General features: G+C 50.3%; 1 protein-coding gene across 1 annotated transcript in view; it reads left to right on the forward strand.

The window, feature by feature from the left end:
* Positions 1 to 15901, forward strand: part of LOC119457438 (uncharacterized) — a 114672-nt gene that overhangs the window by 57547 nt on the left and 41224 nt on the right. The window contains exons 5-7 of the mRNA XM_037718991.2: positions 4592 to 4729; positions 5497 to 5596; positions 9163 to 9281. Of these exons, the coding sequence (XP_037574919.1) occupies positions 4592 to 4729; positions 5497 to 5596; positions 9163 to 9281 (357 nt within the window). The remainder of the gene's footprint in view (positions 1 to 4591; positions 4730 to 5496; positions 5597 to 9162; positions 9282 to 15901) is intronic.

A 15901-nucleotide genomic window follows, 5' to 3' on the forward strand; every position in this document is an offset into this window, starting at 1 on the left:
ATATATACAGGAATGCCCAAGCAATTACAGTTAAACCTGCTTATAACGAACCTCCGTAGAAGCACATGTATTTGAGACCTATACGTAACAAAGTGGCAGCGGGAGACCCCCTCGAAATAACGAATTGTCCCCGCCGCCAACCTAGAGATTTCGCCCCAAATTTTGTCATTTTTGCTCGAGCAGCAACCGGAAGCACCTTCTCCGCCGCGACGGAATGCGAAGCGAGCGCACGTGTACGTGCGTGCGAGCGTGTGTGAGGCGGTCCTGCATCCCTCGACAAGGTGATCTTGCCGCCGCGGGCGTGTCCTTTCCCCCTCCCTTCATTCAAATCTGATCCTGCCGCTTGCAGCAGCTGGCCTAGCCCGCCAACTGGCACTCTCCTTTTACAGTTGATGTTGCCGATGCGCTGGCACATGCTGTGACACATCATGCTCGATGAGCGTGGACACGCGCTGTTAAACGCTGGCGGCGTGTGGAAGCGCCGCTGCAGAAGCAAGCGAAGTAACCTTCGTGCTGTTGTCTATCGCGTCAGCGCAAACTGAGCGCCGAGAACACACAGCACGCACAAAGCTACGAGCCGCCGACGCACCTACACTGCCTAGACTCTGCCCCAACGCAGATCGCTTTCAAGATACGGCTGTTACACCTGTGGGAAGCCCGTGAGGGCCTCCTCAAACAGTGGAAGTGACAGCGGTTAAACCAGAAACTCCGTCTACGAATCGCACATATAACAGAAGAAGCCAGAGATTACGCGACCGAGCTGACGCAGCAAAATTGGGTCCAGTTTTGCACCTCGCTCAAGGGTACCCTGAGTACGGCGAAGACGTTGGCCATCCTGCGTTGCCTGATCGAGCCCGACAAGGCCAAATCGACACCATTCGGACGCTTCAAGAAATCGCTCACAAATTCCCCGGGAATGACCAGGATCTGATTGACACCCTAAAAACCAGGTACCTGGGTAGCGACCCGATACGACCCTGCCTCCTAAAATACGAAGGGGAACCAAGAACAGAACTGGACGCTCTGATCACGGAGGAAGAGGTGTATGCCGCGGCATGAGCCTCACAGCGCAACACTGCTCCCGGGGCTGACAAAATCACCAATGCCATGATTAAAAAACCTGAGCCCGAAGCACATCCTGGACTTGACTGAATACCTAAACGAGGAACTCTGGAGCAAGGGCCACGTACCGAACGAGTGGAAACACGCGGAAGTCGTGACCATTCCCAAACCAGGCAAGAAGCCCGCGATCGACGCCCTACGTGCCATGTCGCTGACTTCATGCCTCGGCAAGCTGTACGAGAGGGTCATCGGAGCCCGCCTCCAACACTACATAGAGGACGGTGACCTCTTCCCGCACGCCATGCTTGGCTTCAGGCCGGGACTATCTGCGCAAGATGCTTTCCTAATCCTGAGGGAAGATGTTCTCAAGGGAGGAGAACACCTCCTGCTCGCACTCGACCTGAAAGGGGCCTTCGATAACATCTCTCACGAGGCCATTCTCAAGGGACTGAACGACATCAGCTGCGGAGAGCGCATCTTTAATTACGTCAAATCGTTCCTAACAGACCGGACGGCAACCATAGGAATGGGCCAGACTCGATCGGATACGATCGACGTGCCAAACAAAGGAACGCCGCAAGGGGCAATAGTATCCCCGATTCTCTTCAACATCGCGATGCTAGCACTGACGAAAGAGCTGCGGAAGATCCCAGACCTAGGTTACGCCCTATACACAGATGACATCACGCTATGGGCCACCAAGGGCTCCCTCGCGCAAAAGGAGGCGACCCTTCAGGAGGCCGCAACGGCCATGAAAAGATTTGCGGCAGCGAGCGGGATGCGTTGCGCGCCCGAGAAGTCCGAGGTGATCCGGGTGCACGGAGGAGGAATACACAAGTCACCCGGCCCTATTGAACTCTATCTAGAGGACCACAAGATCACGTGAAGCAAAAAGACTAGGATTCTAGGTTTTTGGATCCAGAGCAACTTGAAAGCTTCCCACACCATCCAAACCCTAAAATCCACCACCAACCAGATCTCTCGGATTATCAAACGAATAACAAGAAGCCGCAAGGGCATGCGAGAAGAGGACACGCTCCGCCTCGTCCAGGCTCTGGTGATCAGCAGAGTAACGTTTATCATGCCGTATCACTACGACTCGCTAAACAAATGCGACGAAAAACAAGTCGATGCCATCATCAGAGGCGCGTACAAAATGGCCCTGGGTCTCCCTGTTACCACCTCAAACGAGAAGTTAGCGGCTCTCGGGATCCACAACACCTTCGCTGAGCTGTCGGACGCGGTTATGGCTTCGCAAAAAGCCAGACTACAGAACACGGCGGCGGGTAGAGCCATCCTCCACCAGACCAGCACGGCAACGGAGCTTCGTGCCCTTGATGGGCAACGATCACTCCCGCCCGAGGTCAGAAGCAAGATCACGGCAAACCCCATACCAAAGCACATGAGTCATGAACTCCACGAAGGACGACGCAAGGCGCGGGTCAACAGACAGCGCTGGCAATTCAAGGGTGACCCGTACGTAACGTACGTGGACGTGGCGGCGTACCCTGCAGGAGGCCTCTTCGCGGTAGCTGCCGTGAACAGGAGAGACAACTCCTTAACCCTCGCGGCCTCCGTCAGGGCAGAGACCCCAGCTGCAGCTGAGACCATAGCCGCGGCGCTAGTAATAAAGCAACATGACAGGGTGGGCAGGGAAGTTCATGTCGTTACCGACTCGCAACAGACCTGCCGCAACTTTACCAACGGACGAACACCGGTGCTGGCGGCTCAGATTCTAGGCCCGAGGCTGCAAGAATCCCATCAAATCACGTGGACACCGGGTCACGCGTGACTGGTGGGGAACGAAAGGGCGAACGGGCCTTAGCTTGAGCGCTAATTAACCGAGCGGGGCAAAGGCAATCGTCTGATCAATCCCCACCCTTTACCTTTGTGCCCCTGCCATCAAATTACTGCGACCAACTCAAGATCCAGCGACTCAACCGCAGGATTTATCCTCCCCCTCACAAAAAGCTCAGCACTGAAGAGGCAATAGCCCTCAGACTTATCCAAACAAACACATTCCCAAACCTACACAGATACAGCAAAATATACCCACAAACATATCGCGGCATCTGCCCCTGGTGTGGCGACACACGCCCTACACACTTTCACATCTCGTGGGGGTGCAGGGGCAAACCTGAACATTTAAAGATGCCTAACACGTCATTTGAGCGGTGGGAGGTACAGCTGACCGGCGATACCCTGGCGGGACAAGAAGCTCTCGTCCAGCAGGTACGTCGAGCAGCCATGGCCAGTGGAGTCCTGGAATGAGGGCACCACCCACTCATTCTCATGATCAACGATTTCGATGGTCTAAATAAATGTTTTTCTCTCTCTCTCTATCAAGATACGGCCTGCACAACCCGCCGCGCAGTACGCAGTTGATGCCAGAGTACAGTACATCGCCGCCCGCTATCCCTCCCTTCTCGCACCCTCGCCGGTGCCTCGAGCGCAACGGAAGAAAGCGCGCTTCCTCCCTGCTTTTCTTTCTTGCGCGCACTAGATTTAGACGCGGTTGTTGGCTCCCCTCGCACGTTTTCACTCGCACATACAGCATACGGCGCGCGGCGACTGCATTATCACCCTTGGACTTTATACGGAACATCTATGAGCCAAAATCAATTTTAGGGCCACCACGCGTCATAGACACCATCTTTAGATAGCAAATACAGATCTCAAGGGCCATACTTTTGCTTGCGGAAACCCAAAATACGTCATAGTTGTTGCCCCCGGCACTTTGGGAAGCCAATGCCATCGTCAAGCCACCAAGCCAAGCGACATGAAAAATCAAAATGGCCACTCGGGCTGGCGCGGGGTGGCAGTTCGCAACGTATGATGCGGGAACGGTCCCACGGTTGCAACGGAACAGCGGGGTTACCAACATTGGGTTCTATGGGAGCTGTGCCGGGACCAGCCGAAAACGACATAACAGCCAGGAAAATGCAGCACCCGGGAACGTAACAGTGGAGTTCTACTGTAACACTATACGACGCTATGACGCCATCGTGACGTTCCCTCTTCGTTTTCGATGCCTCGCGCTTGTGCGAAACGACACGCGTCCACGCATCCAGTACCTGGTGTGACATCCCAAGCATGACTGCTTTGACAAAAACGGAAGACGGGTGGGCGTTACAATCGAGGGCGCATTAGAATCGAGTAAATACGGAAAGCATTTCTTTTTCGAATTTTCGTGCCGAACCTGCATATAACGAAATCCTCTTTATAACGAAGTTTCTCGGGAATTTGTCAATTTCGTTATATCCAGGTTTAACTGTATTTCAGTTATTGGTGGATTGAGCTAATGTGCATGACTCGTTAACATTGAGCAGTGCAAAGAAAAGAGCCCTGCGAAGGATTCATCCTTTAGAACATTGGTGGCAGGATGAGTAAAGTTTGTGGAGTTAAAGGGTTTGTAAAACTGAGTATAGTAGTAGAAACCAAATACAGCCTGAAAGCCAAGCAGAAGTTCTAGGGGTGCGCGAGTGTTCTGCATGTACGTGACGATGTGGTCGATGTTCGTTCTTTGCAGGCAACCCTCCACTGCTGCTGTGCTACACTAACTATGACTGCTTCATCCGTGACCGACACCTTGTTTGCGATGGCAGGTTCTGCCGTTGCAGGCAAGGCTACCACACGGAACTCACTGCCTGGGGCTGGCGATGTGCAGGTCAGTGCTCTTTGGCATAAACTGGTGCTGGTACAGGGATTTCCGTGGTATTATGTGATCCAGCATTGATCAGAATGACATTCACACCCCCAAAATGTTGTCTTAGCACTCTTAAAGGGTGTGTAGAGTGCGGTTAGTGTGGCTGGCACCTTTCTGCAGAGCTGTGCAGTGCATTGACATGCAATGCCAGTGATGCACAATAATGTTCCATTTAACAACGGACTGCGCTCTACATCATCAGGAATGACCTTGAACAACCTTGATTGCAGAAATGAGTGCCTCTAGAGCAGAGCTCCTTACAATGAAACCTGCTCCTTGAATTACTTGAATGACAGTTTGGAATAAGACTTGGTAATCAAAGCCAGCATAAGATGTGATGAGCTTCAGAAGCCTTGTGTGAGGTAGTCTATGTGATGTAGAACTCCAGGTGTTCAAAAAATTAATCCAGAGTCTTTGGCTGTGGTGGTAGATGGTGAACCCTACCATTAATGACTACAAGGATGTCATGAATAGATTTGCCTTCTCCCAGCTTTCCTGATTGTTTGACATGCTACAGGTTTGTTTGTGCAGTGTGTTCAAAACCAATTCAGGTTCCTCGTTTAGGGTGTTCCTCCCATCTCACTGTGCAGCTCTTATTAGATGCTATACCCTACCATTATTACTGTAAGGTTCTTGTAGATACTAGGGGTTTTTCCCTGCTATGTGTACCTGCTTGTTTTAGACGTGCTCTACAGATCAGTGTGAGCAGTGCCACTTGTGTTCTGCAGATTCCTCAGGCTTACAGCGACCTGTTCACGGTGGGGTGGTGTCAGTGTTCAGGATTTCACCAGCAGCCATCCTTATCGCTTGCATTATCTTGGGATACATGTACGTACACCAGGTTCCTACAGACACTTTTATGATTTAAAATTGGTCCTGACTCGCCGCAATGGTGAACATGTGGTTTCTCAGGTTGAGTTTCTTCTGGATGGGGTCAGAATGAAAAAAATGCTTGCATGCTTGGGTTTATGTGTTGCTTTTTTATAAAGAAAAATGGCAAATGCTTTTTAACAACGGAGCTGTTTAAGCTCTTGGTTAGGACGAGTAGTGCGAACAAAAAACTGCGCCTGGCGATGACGTCACCGTGCTTTGCCTAGTAACCACCTCGCAGAGCGGCGTGTGCTTCGCCTCCGCTCCATGCAGTGCACATGTGGCCTTCACATGGGACGTTAAGGAGAGGGAAGGCGAGCATGCGTGCGGCGCGTGCTATTCTCGGGAGAGAGAAAGAGAAAATGAGAGCGAGAGAGAGAGAAAGACATTGTAGCAGCACCAATAAGGCAACGCACAGAGCTGCTGCCGACGCCGTCCGCATTTCCCCACGTTTGTGCCAAACGGGCGCGGTGTCTGTGACTGCAGCCGGTGCCTCTGGCGATGGCTTGGCAGGTTCCGACCAGCCACGCCCCGACAAGTGTGAAGGCGCAGCTTGGCCGTGACGTCACCGGGGATATAAAGCTCAGAGCTGCCGCAACAGCGGCAGAACTCTCGTTGACTCTGTGGTGTGTCCATGTAGCCTTGACATGGGACAACCAAAGAAGATCCGGACACCCGAAGAATAATTCGCTCATTTTGAAATGCATTTGCGCGGCCAAGTGAGAATCTGCGCGTCATCGGCGAGCCGATTCGGAATACTATTTCCAAGCAAAACCTGGAAGAAGACAGGTCGATCACCAGCTCCGCTGTTTACTCCAGCCTTGCACCACTTGTGCAAGCTACCCACACTTTTAGCACAATACAGCATAAATAGGGGCTAGTTGGCAAGACATTATTTGGTCTTCCGCACCGCTTTCCTGTACAAAAGATGGCACGATAGACAACAAGGCACAGCAGTCATTTGGAGCATTGGACTACAGCATCTGTCGTTAGCCTCTGTGGTGGCTTGGGATGTTAAACCCATTAAGTCGATATCTGTTACAGTGTAGACCTCTTACAATGTAAGTTGGAAATATGTGCATAAGTGGTACCACACTATAAAACAGAACAACATTGTGGAAGGCTGCACATGTGCAAAAAATCTAGAAAAAGCAGCTGCACCTATCCTAGAATCGAAGCATACTGCCGGGATGCTTGCATCTGTTTAAATTTGCAAGCATTGAAAAGTTAATATTCGAGTACCCGTAATCTTCACATGAAACAGACAAAGTGACACAGAAGATGAAGATGCGATAGAGTTGCCAACTAATTTTTCAGACCAGGGGAGGTATTTTGTAAGAGTCCACCTAGTGGACTTGTCGATTTCGTCTGCTGCTGAAGTGCTGATTGGCTGTGGCGCCAACCTCAGCCCAGCCTATCAGAACTTCAACAGCAGATGAGCTTTAGTATAGATGTATAGATTAAATAACTGTATAGATGAAATGGACAAGTCCACTACGCAGACTCTTACAGAATACCTCCCCTGATTGATTATTCGGACTTCCCCGCAGCACCGCCACCAACTCTAGAGAACCACTGTAGAACAGTGACAGAAATTTCGGACGCCCAAATTGTGTCCCGTCGATTTCTAGGGCTGACTTGTGTGCATGCAATGTCGAAAACATGGCGACCGTGAGCCAAGTTCTGCCATTCGAGTGCTGCCTGTGCTACCTGTGCCCTCACTTTCATTGTCCAGGGAGTTCCTCTGCTTAAGTGCTGTATAGCCACTGCGAAGCGTTTTGTTGACTCAGCACCAAACTGCAACTAGCATGAGGCATGCTAGTTAGGCTTAGCAGGCGGGGGTGTCAAGCGGCATGCCATCACGGAAAGCTTGCCCTTGACATCTTTGTACTCATAGATGATTACGTAGAGATTGGGCATGCTTTCACGTGCACGGCCTGAACTGATAGGAAATGGAATTTGGGTTCGCGGGGGATTAGCTGGCAACTCCCGTGTAAGCTCGACTGTTGTGAACAAAATGAATGCCCCAAACTGAATTAGCGAAAAGCAAAAACTGACGGCATCGCTAAGTCAAGGTTGCACGCAATGCGAAAAGCACTTGCAGCCTCAACCGTGGCAAAATCTTCTAAATTTGTTTTTTCAGTCTGCCTGTGTTTGTTCACATATTTTTGCAAGCCCGTCCGTGTCCAAAAAAAAACATTTGGCAGTACACAAACTGAAGAGCCAAAGAGCGACAATGCACGCCCGTTTGGTGCAGAGTGCGTGCCGCTAACAAGTGCCTGAAGCAAACTCTTCTCTATCACCTATTAAACCCCCTCACACCCGTGTGAGCTCATACCTACAGCAAGCTGCCGCTGTGGCTTTTTTTTTTTTTGTTCCCTGTTCTTTCTCTGTGCGTCTCCTCCTTCTCATTGCCTAATCACTCTCCCTTCAGCCGGCACACCTCGTTGAGAAGCGCACTCGCTGCCTCGCTTGTCTGTGGGATTTGCCAGCAGCCACATTATAACCAGTATTTCATCTCGCACGGCTGCACTACAGCGGTATGTGTATAGTGCATTGAGTTTTACAGGAGTGCTAACGGTAGTCGGAAAAGACTATCAATGGTTCCTTTATAAGTGGTCTGCACTGTTATTTGTAGGTGAGCTTTTTTATGCATGATTAATGGACAAAGTTATGGACCGCATAGAGAGCGATGGAACGAAAAATGTCAGGCTTAACGTTAAGAGACAGGAAGAGAACGGTGTGGATCAGAGAGCAAACGGGGATAGCCGATATCCTAATCGACATTAAGACAAAAAAATGGAGCTGGGCAGGCCTTGCAATGCATAGGATGGATAACCGGTGGACCATTAGAGTTACAGAATGGATACCAAGAGAAGGGAAGCGCAGTCGAGGAGGAGGAGGAGGAGAGAAGGCAGGGATGTTAGCCAGAAATGCATCTGGTTGGATACCCTACTCTGGGGGACGGGAAAGAGGGAATAGAAAGATGAGATAGAGAGAGGAGGGGGGGTGTGGGAGGAAGGACACGGTGAGCTCGCGCACGCACGCGGAGGGCCTGAGCAATTCAAAGGCGTTCACATAGGCCAGTCGTCCTCAAGTAAGACAACAGCGCCTTCACAGCTTTGTGGGCTGACGAGCGATGGGGACGGTCTTCAAGGAGCACCTGCACAGACAACGGTCGATCGTCAAGTCGTCGCAATGCGTTCGATAAAGTTTGTATTTCTGACTGAAATCGATCGCAGTGACACAATAAATGTTCTATGTTCTCTTCGCTGCCGCAGACAGCGCAGTCAAGAATGGCAGAAGACTAGGTGGGGTGATGAAGTTAGGAAATTTGCAGGCGCAAGTTGGAATCGGCTAGCGCAAGACAGGGTTAATTGGAGATTGCAGGGAGAGGCCTTCGTCCTGCAGTGGACATAAATATAGGATGACGATGATGAATGGACTCCTGTAGATCTTTGTTAGTGCGACCTCTATACCCTTGTGTCAAACACGCAACAATGTGCATGGCATCAATTCTCCAGGAAACGACGCCAGAAGCCCGACTCGGGCCAAGGGCTGCACGACCGCCCATTTGGAAGCCGCACCCATCGGTACATCATCCCATTCCGCCGCGGAGTCTCCCTCCGTGAGGTGGCTCAGCGTAAGTGGAATGTACCCCCCCCCCCCTCCCCATTTTTAAGCAAGCTCTACCAATAGGCCTTTCTGTAGTTTTCATTTTCAGCTAATGGTGACAATGGATGTTAAGCGCCCACCTAGTGTACATGTCCATTTTGTCTGCTGAAGTGCTGATTGACTGTGGCACCTGGCTCCTCCTGACGCGCACCCCAGCCCAACGAATCAGAACTTACACTAGACGAAATGGTCATGTCCATTAGGTGGACACTTACAGAATACCTTCCCAGGTGAGCAGTCCTTTAAGTACGAATAGACATTGTGATGACATGTCAATGAACATTATCATTGTTACTTGATTCTAATATTCCCTCAAACGTAATGTGTGCTGGACTTTGTGGCAAGAAAAGAAAAATGCAGTGTCCTTGATCTAAACATGAGAGAAGTTCACAGGAAGATGGTGGCTTGAAATGATTGACAGTGGTCGAACAAGAAGCAGCTCATGCCACTGGCACCAGCAGCATTCCTTTTTCAACTGCTAGTGTTAATAAATGTCTTAATCGTAACGTGCACCGTGGTTTTCATACTTGTATAATTATAATTTGCAATGCCACTTATTTTTCACCAGCTTTTCATGGTGGTGGGGATATATTCTCACCTGTTCAAAAAGGAAACATTGTATCTTTAGTGCAGTAGACCGGGGTTTGCTCATCATTGTGGTCGAAGGCCTCTTTATCACAATCAATGTCCCCTTTGGTGCTACCTGCAGAAATTAAGATACCCCATTTCTTAAAATGCCTTGCATGCTTGGGCAGCTTAGCTTTAGACACCCTACATACTTGTAAAAGATCAGATGATAATGTAGTCGCTAGCGTGTCATGGTAGGTGCCGTTGCAGTGCGCTGACGAAGAGGCAATGTGCCGTGCCTGGTAACGTAGTGAATTTATGTGGATTAGATAGTCAACTGGGAAATCGGAGCAGGAAACACTCAGTTCATTTCGCTTACTGTTATCCTTCGTACAATGCGTAGTGGTCCGTGTTGCCACATACGTTGATTCAGGACAGATGGGAGGGGGTGCGAGAGCGAATGGCGCATAGTCTCCTGCCAAATCTAGCGCCGGATCCCGTTTCCATCCTATGCAAGAAATACAAACATCTTTGCACGACACAAACATTGTCAATAAAAGCAAGTCTGTGCCTGTGACACGCACTTCACAATGGGGCACCATCCACTGACGCCTGCACTGACAGCCGCCAGTCAAGCTGGTAGGCGTAGCTCATTGACTACCGCAGTCATGACCGATGATGCATGCAATCTGGCCGCAGCTCATCATAGCACACTTATTTTTGCCAACCTAAGTAACATTCATGCAATAATTGTTGTGATTGTAGATGGCATTGTTATCTGCAGAGCCACCAAGAAGTGTGCGGTTAACCCACCTATATCATTCAGCGTCGGAAGCAGCATGGCAGTTTGTTTGGCCAGCCTAGGAAGCTGGCCACTTTTTAAAAATGTATTTATTAACTCGTAACAATTGCTGAAGAGGGTACCTATAGTAACATGTTTTTTTTAACAGTTATTTTCTTCTCACTTTTGTCCGCCACACGCCCCGATAGCTGTCATGGCAAAGTTGGTAATGTTTACTGGTAAAACCTAAGAGCAGTGTTTCCGAGCTCCTGCAGACACCCGACATACTCGTTACCGCGGAGGCTACTGGCACCCAGAAGACCTGGTGACGTCACACTTACAGAAAGCCTGCAGCTGCTGGTGAGTGATGACATACCACATGATGAAGACTTCGGTGTTTGTTCTGCGCCACCAGTTCCACTGTCAGGTGCAGAGAGAGGGCAAAGCAGCAGAGGACTTTGTTGCCGAACTGCAGAAACTGGCAGGCCCATGCATGTTTGGACATAAACTTGATAATAACCTGCGACCGGCTCATCCATGGTATTCAAGACAATGCAATGAAAAGGCATCCACTGGAAGAGCAAGACCTCACACTGAAGCAGGCCATCGAAATCATAACCGGTATGGAAGCCGCCACCAAGGGCACGCAACAGCCGACCAGCTACGCATCGACAGGGATACTGTGCACTGACCAGCTATGCATCACGAGATGGGGATACTATGTGCACCTGTCACCGCTGTGGTGGGTAACCCAGTGAATCATCGTGCAGGTTTTGAAGCCTTTGTTGTTTTTCGTGCAGAAAAAAGGTAATGCAGCAAAAAATGACCCGGCTTTATGAGAGGCGGCAAGAAATCTGGATGCTTCAGAAATACTGTACAGTGTCAGCAGACAACATGGGGAAGGCAGCGAGTTCTGTGAGCCTAACGTGCGCCTGTTTAGAGCACGGGCCAGACACGTACTGTGTTGCCGGTGGATGAAGCGCCAGATAGTGTTCACAATAATACCGAACCAATGCACGCTGACAGCCAGTGGGCTTTGGAGCTGGGATCTTTGAATGGCACCATCAGAAGAGGAAAGTCCATACACACACACCTTGGCACCACGGGAGCGGCCCATTTGCACATATGTGTTGGTGCCAGCCGGTGCACATGGAAGTCAACACTGGGGCCATATACTCTGCTCGGTTGCTCAACCTGAGGGAATACTTCGGCAACCAGTCAGCCGTCATTGGTAAGGGAGTCGTACTCGCCGCGTTCGGGGGAAGACGGGCCTAGCTGCCGTTGTATGTCGTCAGAGGCAGTTCTCAAGCCCTGCTTGGAAAAAACTGGGCAAGAGCCTTTGGTATGCTGCAGGATAGCCTCTTGAATGTGCATTATGTCGCCGAAGCAACAGACTCGACAAGCATGTTTCCCGAATTGTTTTCAGATGGACTGGGTATGTTGTGCGGTGTCAAGGCCACGATAAGAGTGCCCGAGGACGCACAGCTGCAAATTTTTTGGCCTAGAACAGTATCATTCACCCCTCTGGACCTTGAGGATCAAGAAATTCAAACACTGTAATGTGAAGGCATCTTGAATCTCATGAGGCCGTCATACTACCAGCCATACTACCCGGTATCAAATGGAGAAGCTGAAAGAGCAGTCCAGACAATCAAGGACAAGCTCAAGAAATCGCAGCCTGGGGACTTTGAGTGCAGAATTGTGTCACATGTAAGAGGCCACCCGTGGCGAGAAAAGAAGACGAAGAAGTTCGCGGAGCGTTCGAAACCGCGCGAGCGCTCGAGGCACGCGAACCGAGGTGTGATCGAGGCAGAAGCGAGGTGAAACATTATTATCAACGTGGCTCTTGGGCTGGAAGGTTATTTCGTCAGCCATGCTTTGGCGACGGGAGAGTGGAGAGCCCGGCCACGAAGCTCGTGACGCTTGCAAGGCCCAGGCGTGGCTGTAGACCTCGGAGACATCCGGGCAAAGCTCCTGGGACCGGCTGCTGTTGCTCACGGTGGTTCCGGTCCTCTTCGCAAGAATCCCTCTTCCTCGGCCGAGCCCGATCAACCGATAATCACCGGGACACCGGGCCGCCATGCCGATCGACGTAAGGCGAAGAACGCTTTGCGAAGCCTACCCCGGTAAGTGACACGTCAGTGGCGGCTACCAGGGCACCAGCCACATACTCGGTCAGGTAAACGGAACCGCGAGGCGTCGGCACTTACGGCACCCGCAACGCTTCGGACAAGCCCGACGTGGACTCAACAAGAACTTCAAACCGACGGTCCGTAAGAACCCGCACTTCCATATTGCGACGCAGTTAGGCCGGGGCTAGGGTGGCCAGACTTTGATGAGTCAGGGTTAAAACTGACTTAGAGACTTTAAGGCGGAGCTAGGCTCCAAAACCGACATAGATTATTTTTTGGTAGTTTGTATTTAATCTGAGTTTGGTGTTTAAGTTCGAGTGAACATTTTTGTTAAATTATGGCTTTAGTTTTGTGTGCCTCGTGCTTTTACCGTCCTTCTACATATTAAATCCTTGTTTGCTGTGCTGCCAGTCGTGTCTCTTCTCCATCGAGGGTAACGCCTGTGCGCAACCCTCCGGCTCCCAAAGAGTAGGTGACAAATTGCCAGGGTGTTGTTATCCTGCTGGACAACACCACACAGCCTCACAGGATGTTCAGACTCCAGCAGTGCTGCTTATGGGACGGTGACTAAACACTGCACTAGACCTGCTGTGGCCAGACCTTCGAGGCCAAGTGCAGCACGGCAACTGCAGTAAAAGTTGATGAGTGACCACGGAGCGGGAACAAAGCCATTAACTCAGCCAAGTGAGGCTGTATGGCCAAAGAACTTCAGGCCAGGTCCTCACTAGGTACCTGCAGTTGCTGGGGAAGCCACCAGCGTGTCGTCCTGGGAAGTGCAGTTGGCTGATGGCTCTATTTTGGACCGTCGCAGCAGCCCCTTACTGAAGAGAGTGGCATCCTGAGCCTGGCACACATCAGCACCTGGAGGAGGCTCTCCAATGGACGGCAACAATCGACAGGTTGACCGTGGCCCTGGTCGGACATTGTTGCCTGTGACATTTGGCCAATCGGCTGCAGTACGTACAGACAATCAGCCTGTCCCAGAATCATCGCCACTTCGCAGGTCTTCCAGGATGCACCGACCAGTTCAGCAATACTTGCCGTAAATGAGAACTTCACAAGGGAGGACTGTTGTGATCGTAGATGGCACTGCATCTGCAGAGCCACCAGGAGTTCTGCGGTTGATCTGCCTGTATCAAGCCACATGGGATGTGGCGCTACAGTTTGGCTTTCTAATAAACATTTATTAACTCGTAACAACTATGTCGCACACAAATAAAGGCAATTGGTTTATCGGTGCTGTTAGTGCAATGAGAAAGTTTATTAAATGGACGAGCTACCTCTCTGAGACACTGTGTGTGCTTTCCACTTGTGAGTCGAAGTGCCCTCGCATCGCAACTCGCAATCGCATCAGTTGTTTAGTACTGACTGCTGCTTTGCGGAACAGGCGCACATTGAACATAATTTTATTCAATTAGGTTTTATTTTGTGTCTGAAGGAAGCATTATCGAATTTTTATGCTTCCATGAGCAGGCAATAGAAGCGAATGCCTTGGCTGGGGTGATGGGACTGGCGAGGTTCCAACCCGCTGGCAACATTGGCTCTGTGGCGTGCAACAAAACATGCAATCTGCATTGTTGACTGCGGCCATCCGATTGCTTCGGCCTTTGCACCGCAATATCCAGGGAGTTGATTGTTTGTTCAATGTCTGATCCAACACTGCATTCTATCGCAACTTCTAGGAAATCGGTTGGGTGCAGTCAGTGGGAGAAGTTGGACACCAGATCAGGTGCTAGATTGTACAGTGTGTCTCCTGTTCCCACGGTGGAAGCATCATCAGTATTGTGAATGACTAACCTGGCACATTCTAGTCCACGCGCAGAGATTCATGAACACGTTTTGATGCCCTTCTTGCTGCAATGAACGCAGCTGTGACCATGCCGCTCTCTGCATATGCGAAACTGTGATTGGCTACCCACACCACCAACGTAATATGCATTGACGGGCACTCGCCCGCTCTGCCTACATTCAGCACTAATCTGTCCTACAATGTGGTAGGAAATTGTAATGACCAGCTATTAACCATTGCTTGCAGCGGTTTTTGTCAACAGGAAACCCATGAAACCTTTGCCTCCTATTTTTGTGTCTTTCGGCACAATCTACTTCAACGCAGCTCATCGGCACACGTGTGTTTCCTTCCTTGCAACACTGCTAACCGTAAAAGCACCTGCGGCAACTGAGGCACTGAGTGATATAGCCAGAGCTGGTGAAGTGACTACTGCGGCATAGTCAGCACTGACGACAGCACCATCCCATCTTTGTGATGTCACGTGTTCAAGCAGGTTCATAGAGTCTATTATATACCGGGTGCACGAGGTATTTGAGAACACAATGTTGTCTTCAGGCAGAGAAGAATATCTCCAGCAAAAATAGACATATTTTCACCAAACTTTGTGAAATACTTTCTTACAGTTTATTTCCACAATTACTCAATGAATCCGCCATCCACAGCAATAACCAATTCAATTCGGCTTCGGAAATGGCTGCATGCACCGATCTTGGAGATGTTGGCCATTGAGTTGGCAATGGCAGCCTTCGGCGAGTCTTTTGTATTATATGGCTGTTTGCTGGCCTCTCTCTCAATGATGACGCCCCAGACATAGAAGTCAAGTGGATTTAAATCTGGAGAACTATGAGGCCAGAAGTTGGGAGTGACGTGGTTGTAGAAGTTGTCAGCCAGCCACTCCTGGGTGACGCAGGTGGTGTGGGTAGAAGCCGAATCTTGCTGAAAGACATAAGGTCTTCCTTTTCGAAACAGTCTCTATCCAGGGCTTTACAACGGTGGCAAGCACCTCCACGTACGCGGCAGCATTAGCGCGGAGTCCTTCTGCAAATAAGTGTGGTGGCATGACGTCACCCTCGTTGCTGACACGCCTAACGCCATCACAGACGACGGAAATTTTGTGTTCATCACTGTAGGCACCTTATCAGCGCTTGCACAAAGCCACATGTTGTTACAGCGGATAACTTTTTCGTCTTGGTCAAAGTTCTGAAAAAAAAAGCCAGAGCATTCCAGGCTCCTCAGGTCTCTTCAGCTTTCATAACAAGCGCTTGGACCGGAGTAGACTATTCTCTAGAGTTTTATAGGACATGAATTGCCCCTTCCTC

Source organism: Dermacentor silvarum, chromosome 7 (assembly GCF_013339745.2).
Source record: "Dermacentor silvarum isolate Dsil-2018 chromosome 7, BIME_Dsil_1.4, whole genome shotgun sequence".
Taxonomy (NCBI): Eukaryota; Metazoa; Arthropoda; class Arachnida; order Ixodida; family Ixodidae; genus Dermacentor; species Dermacentor silvarum.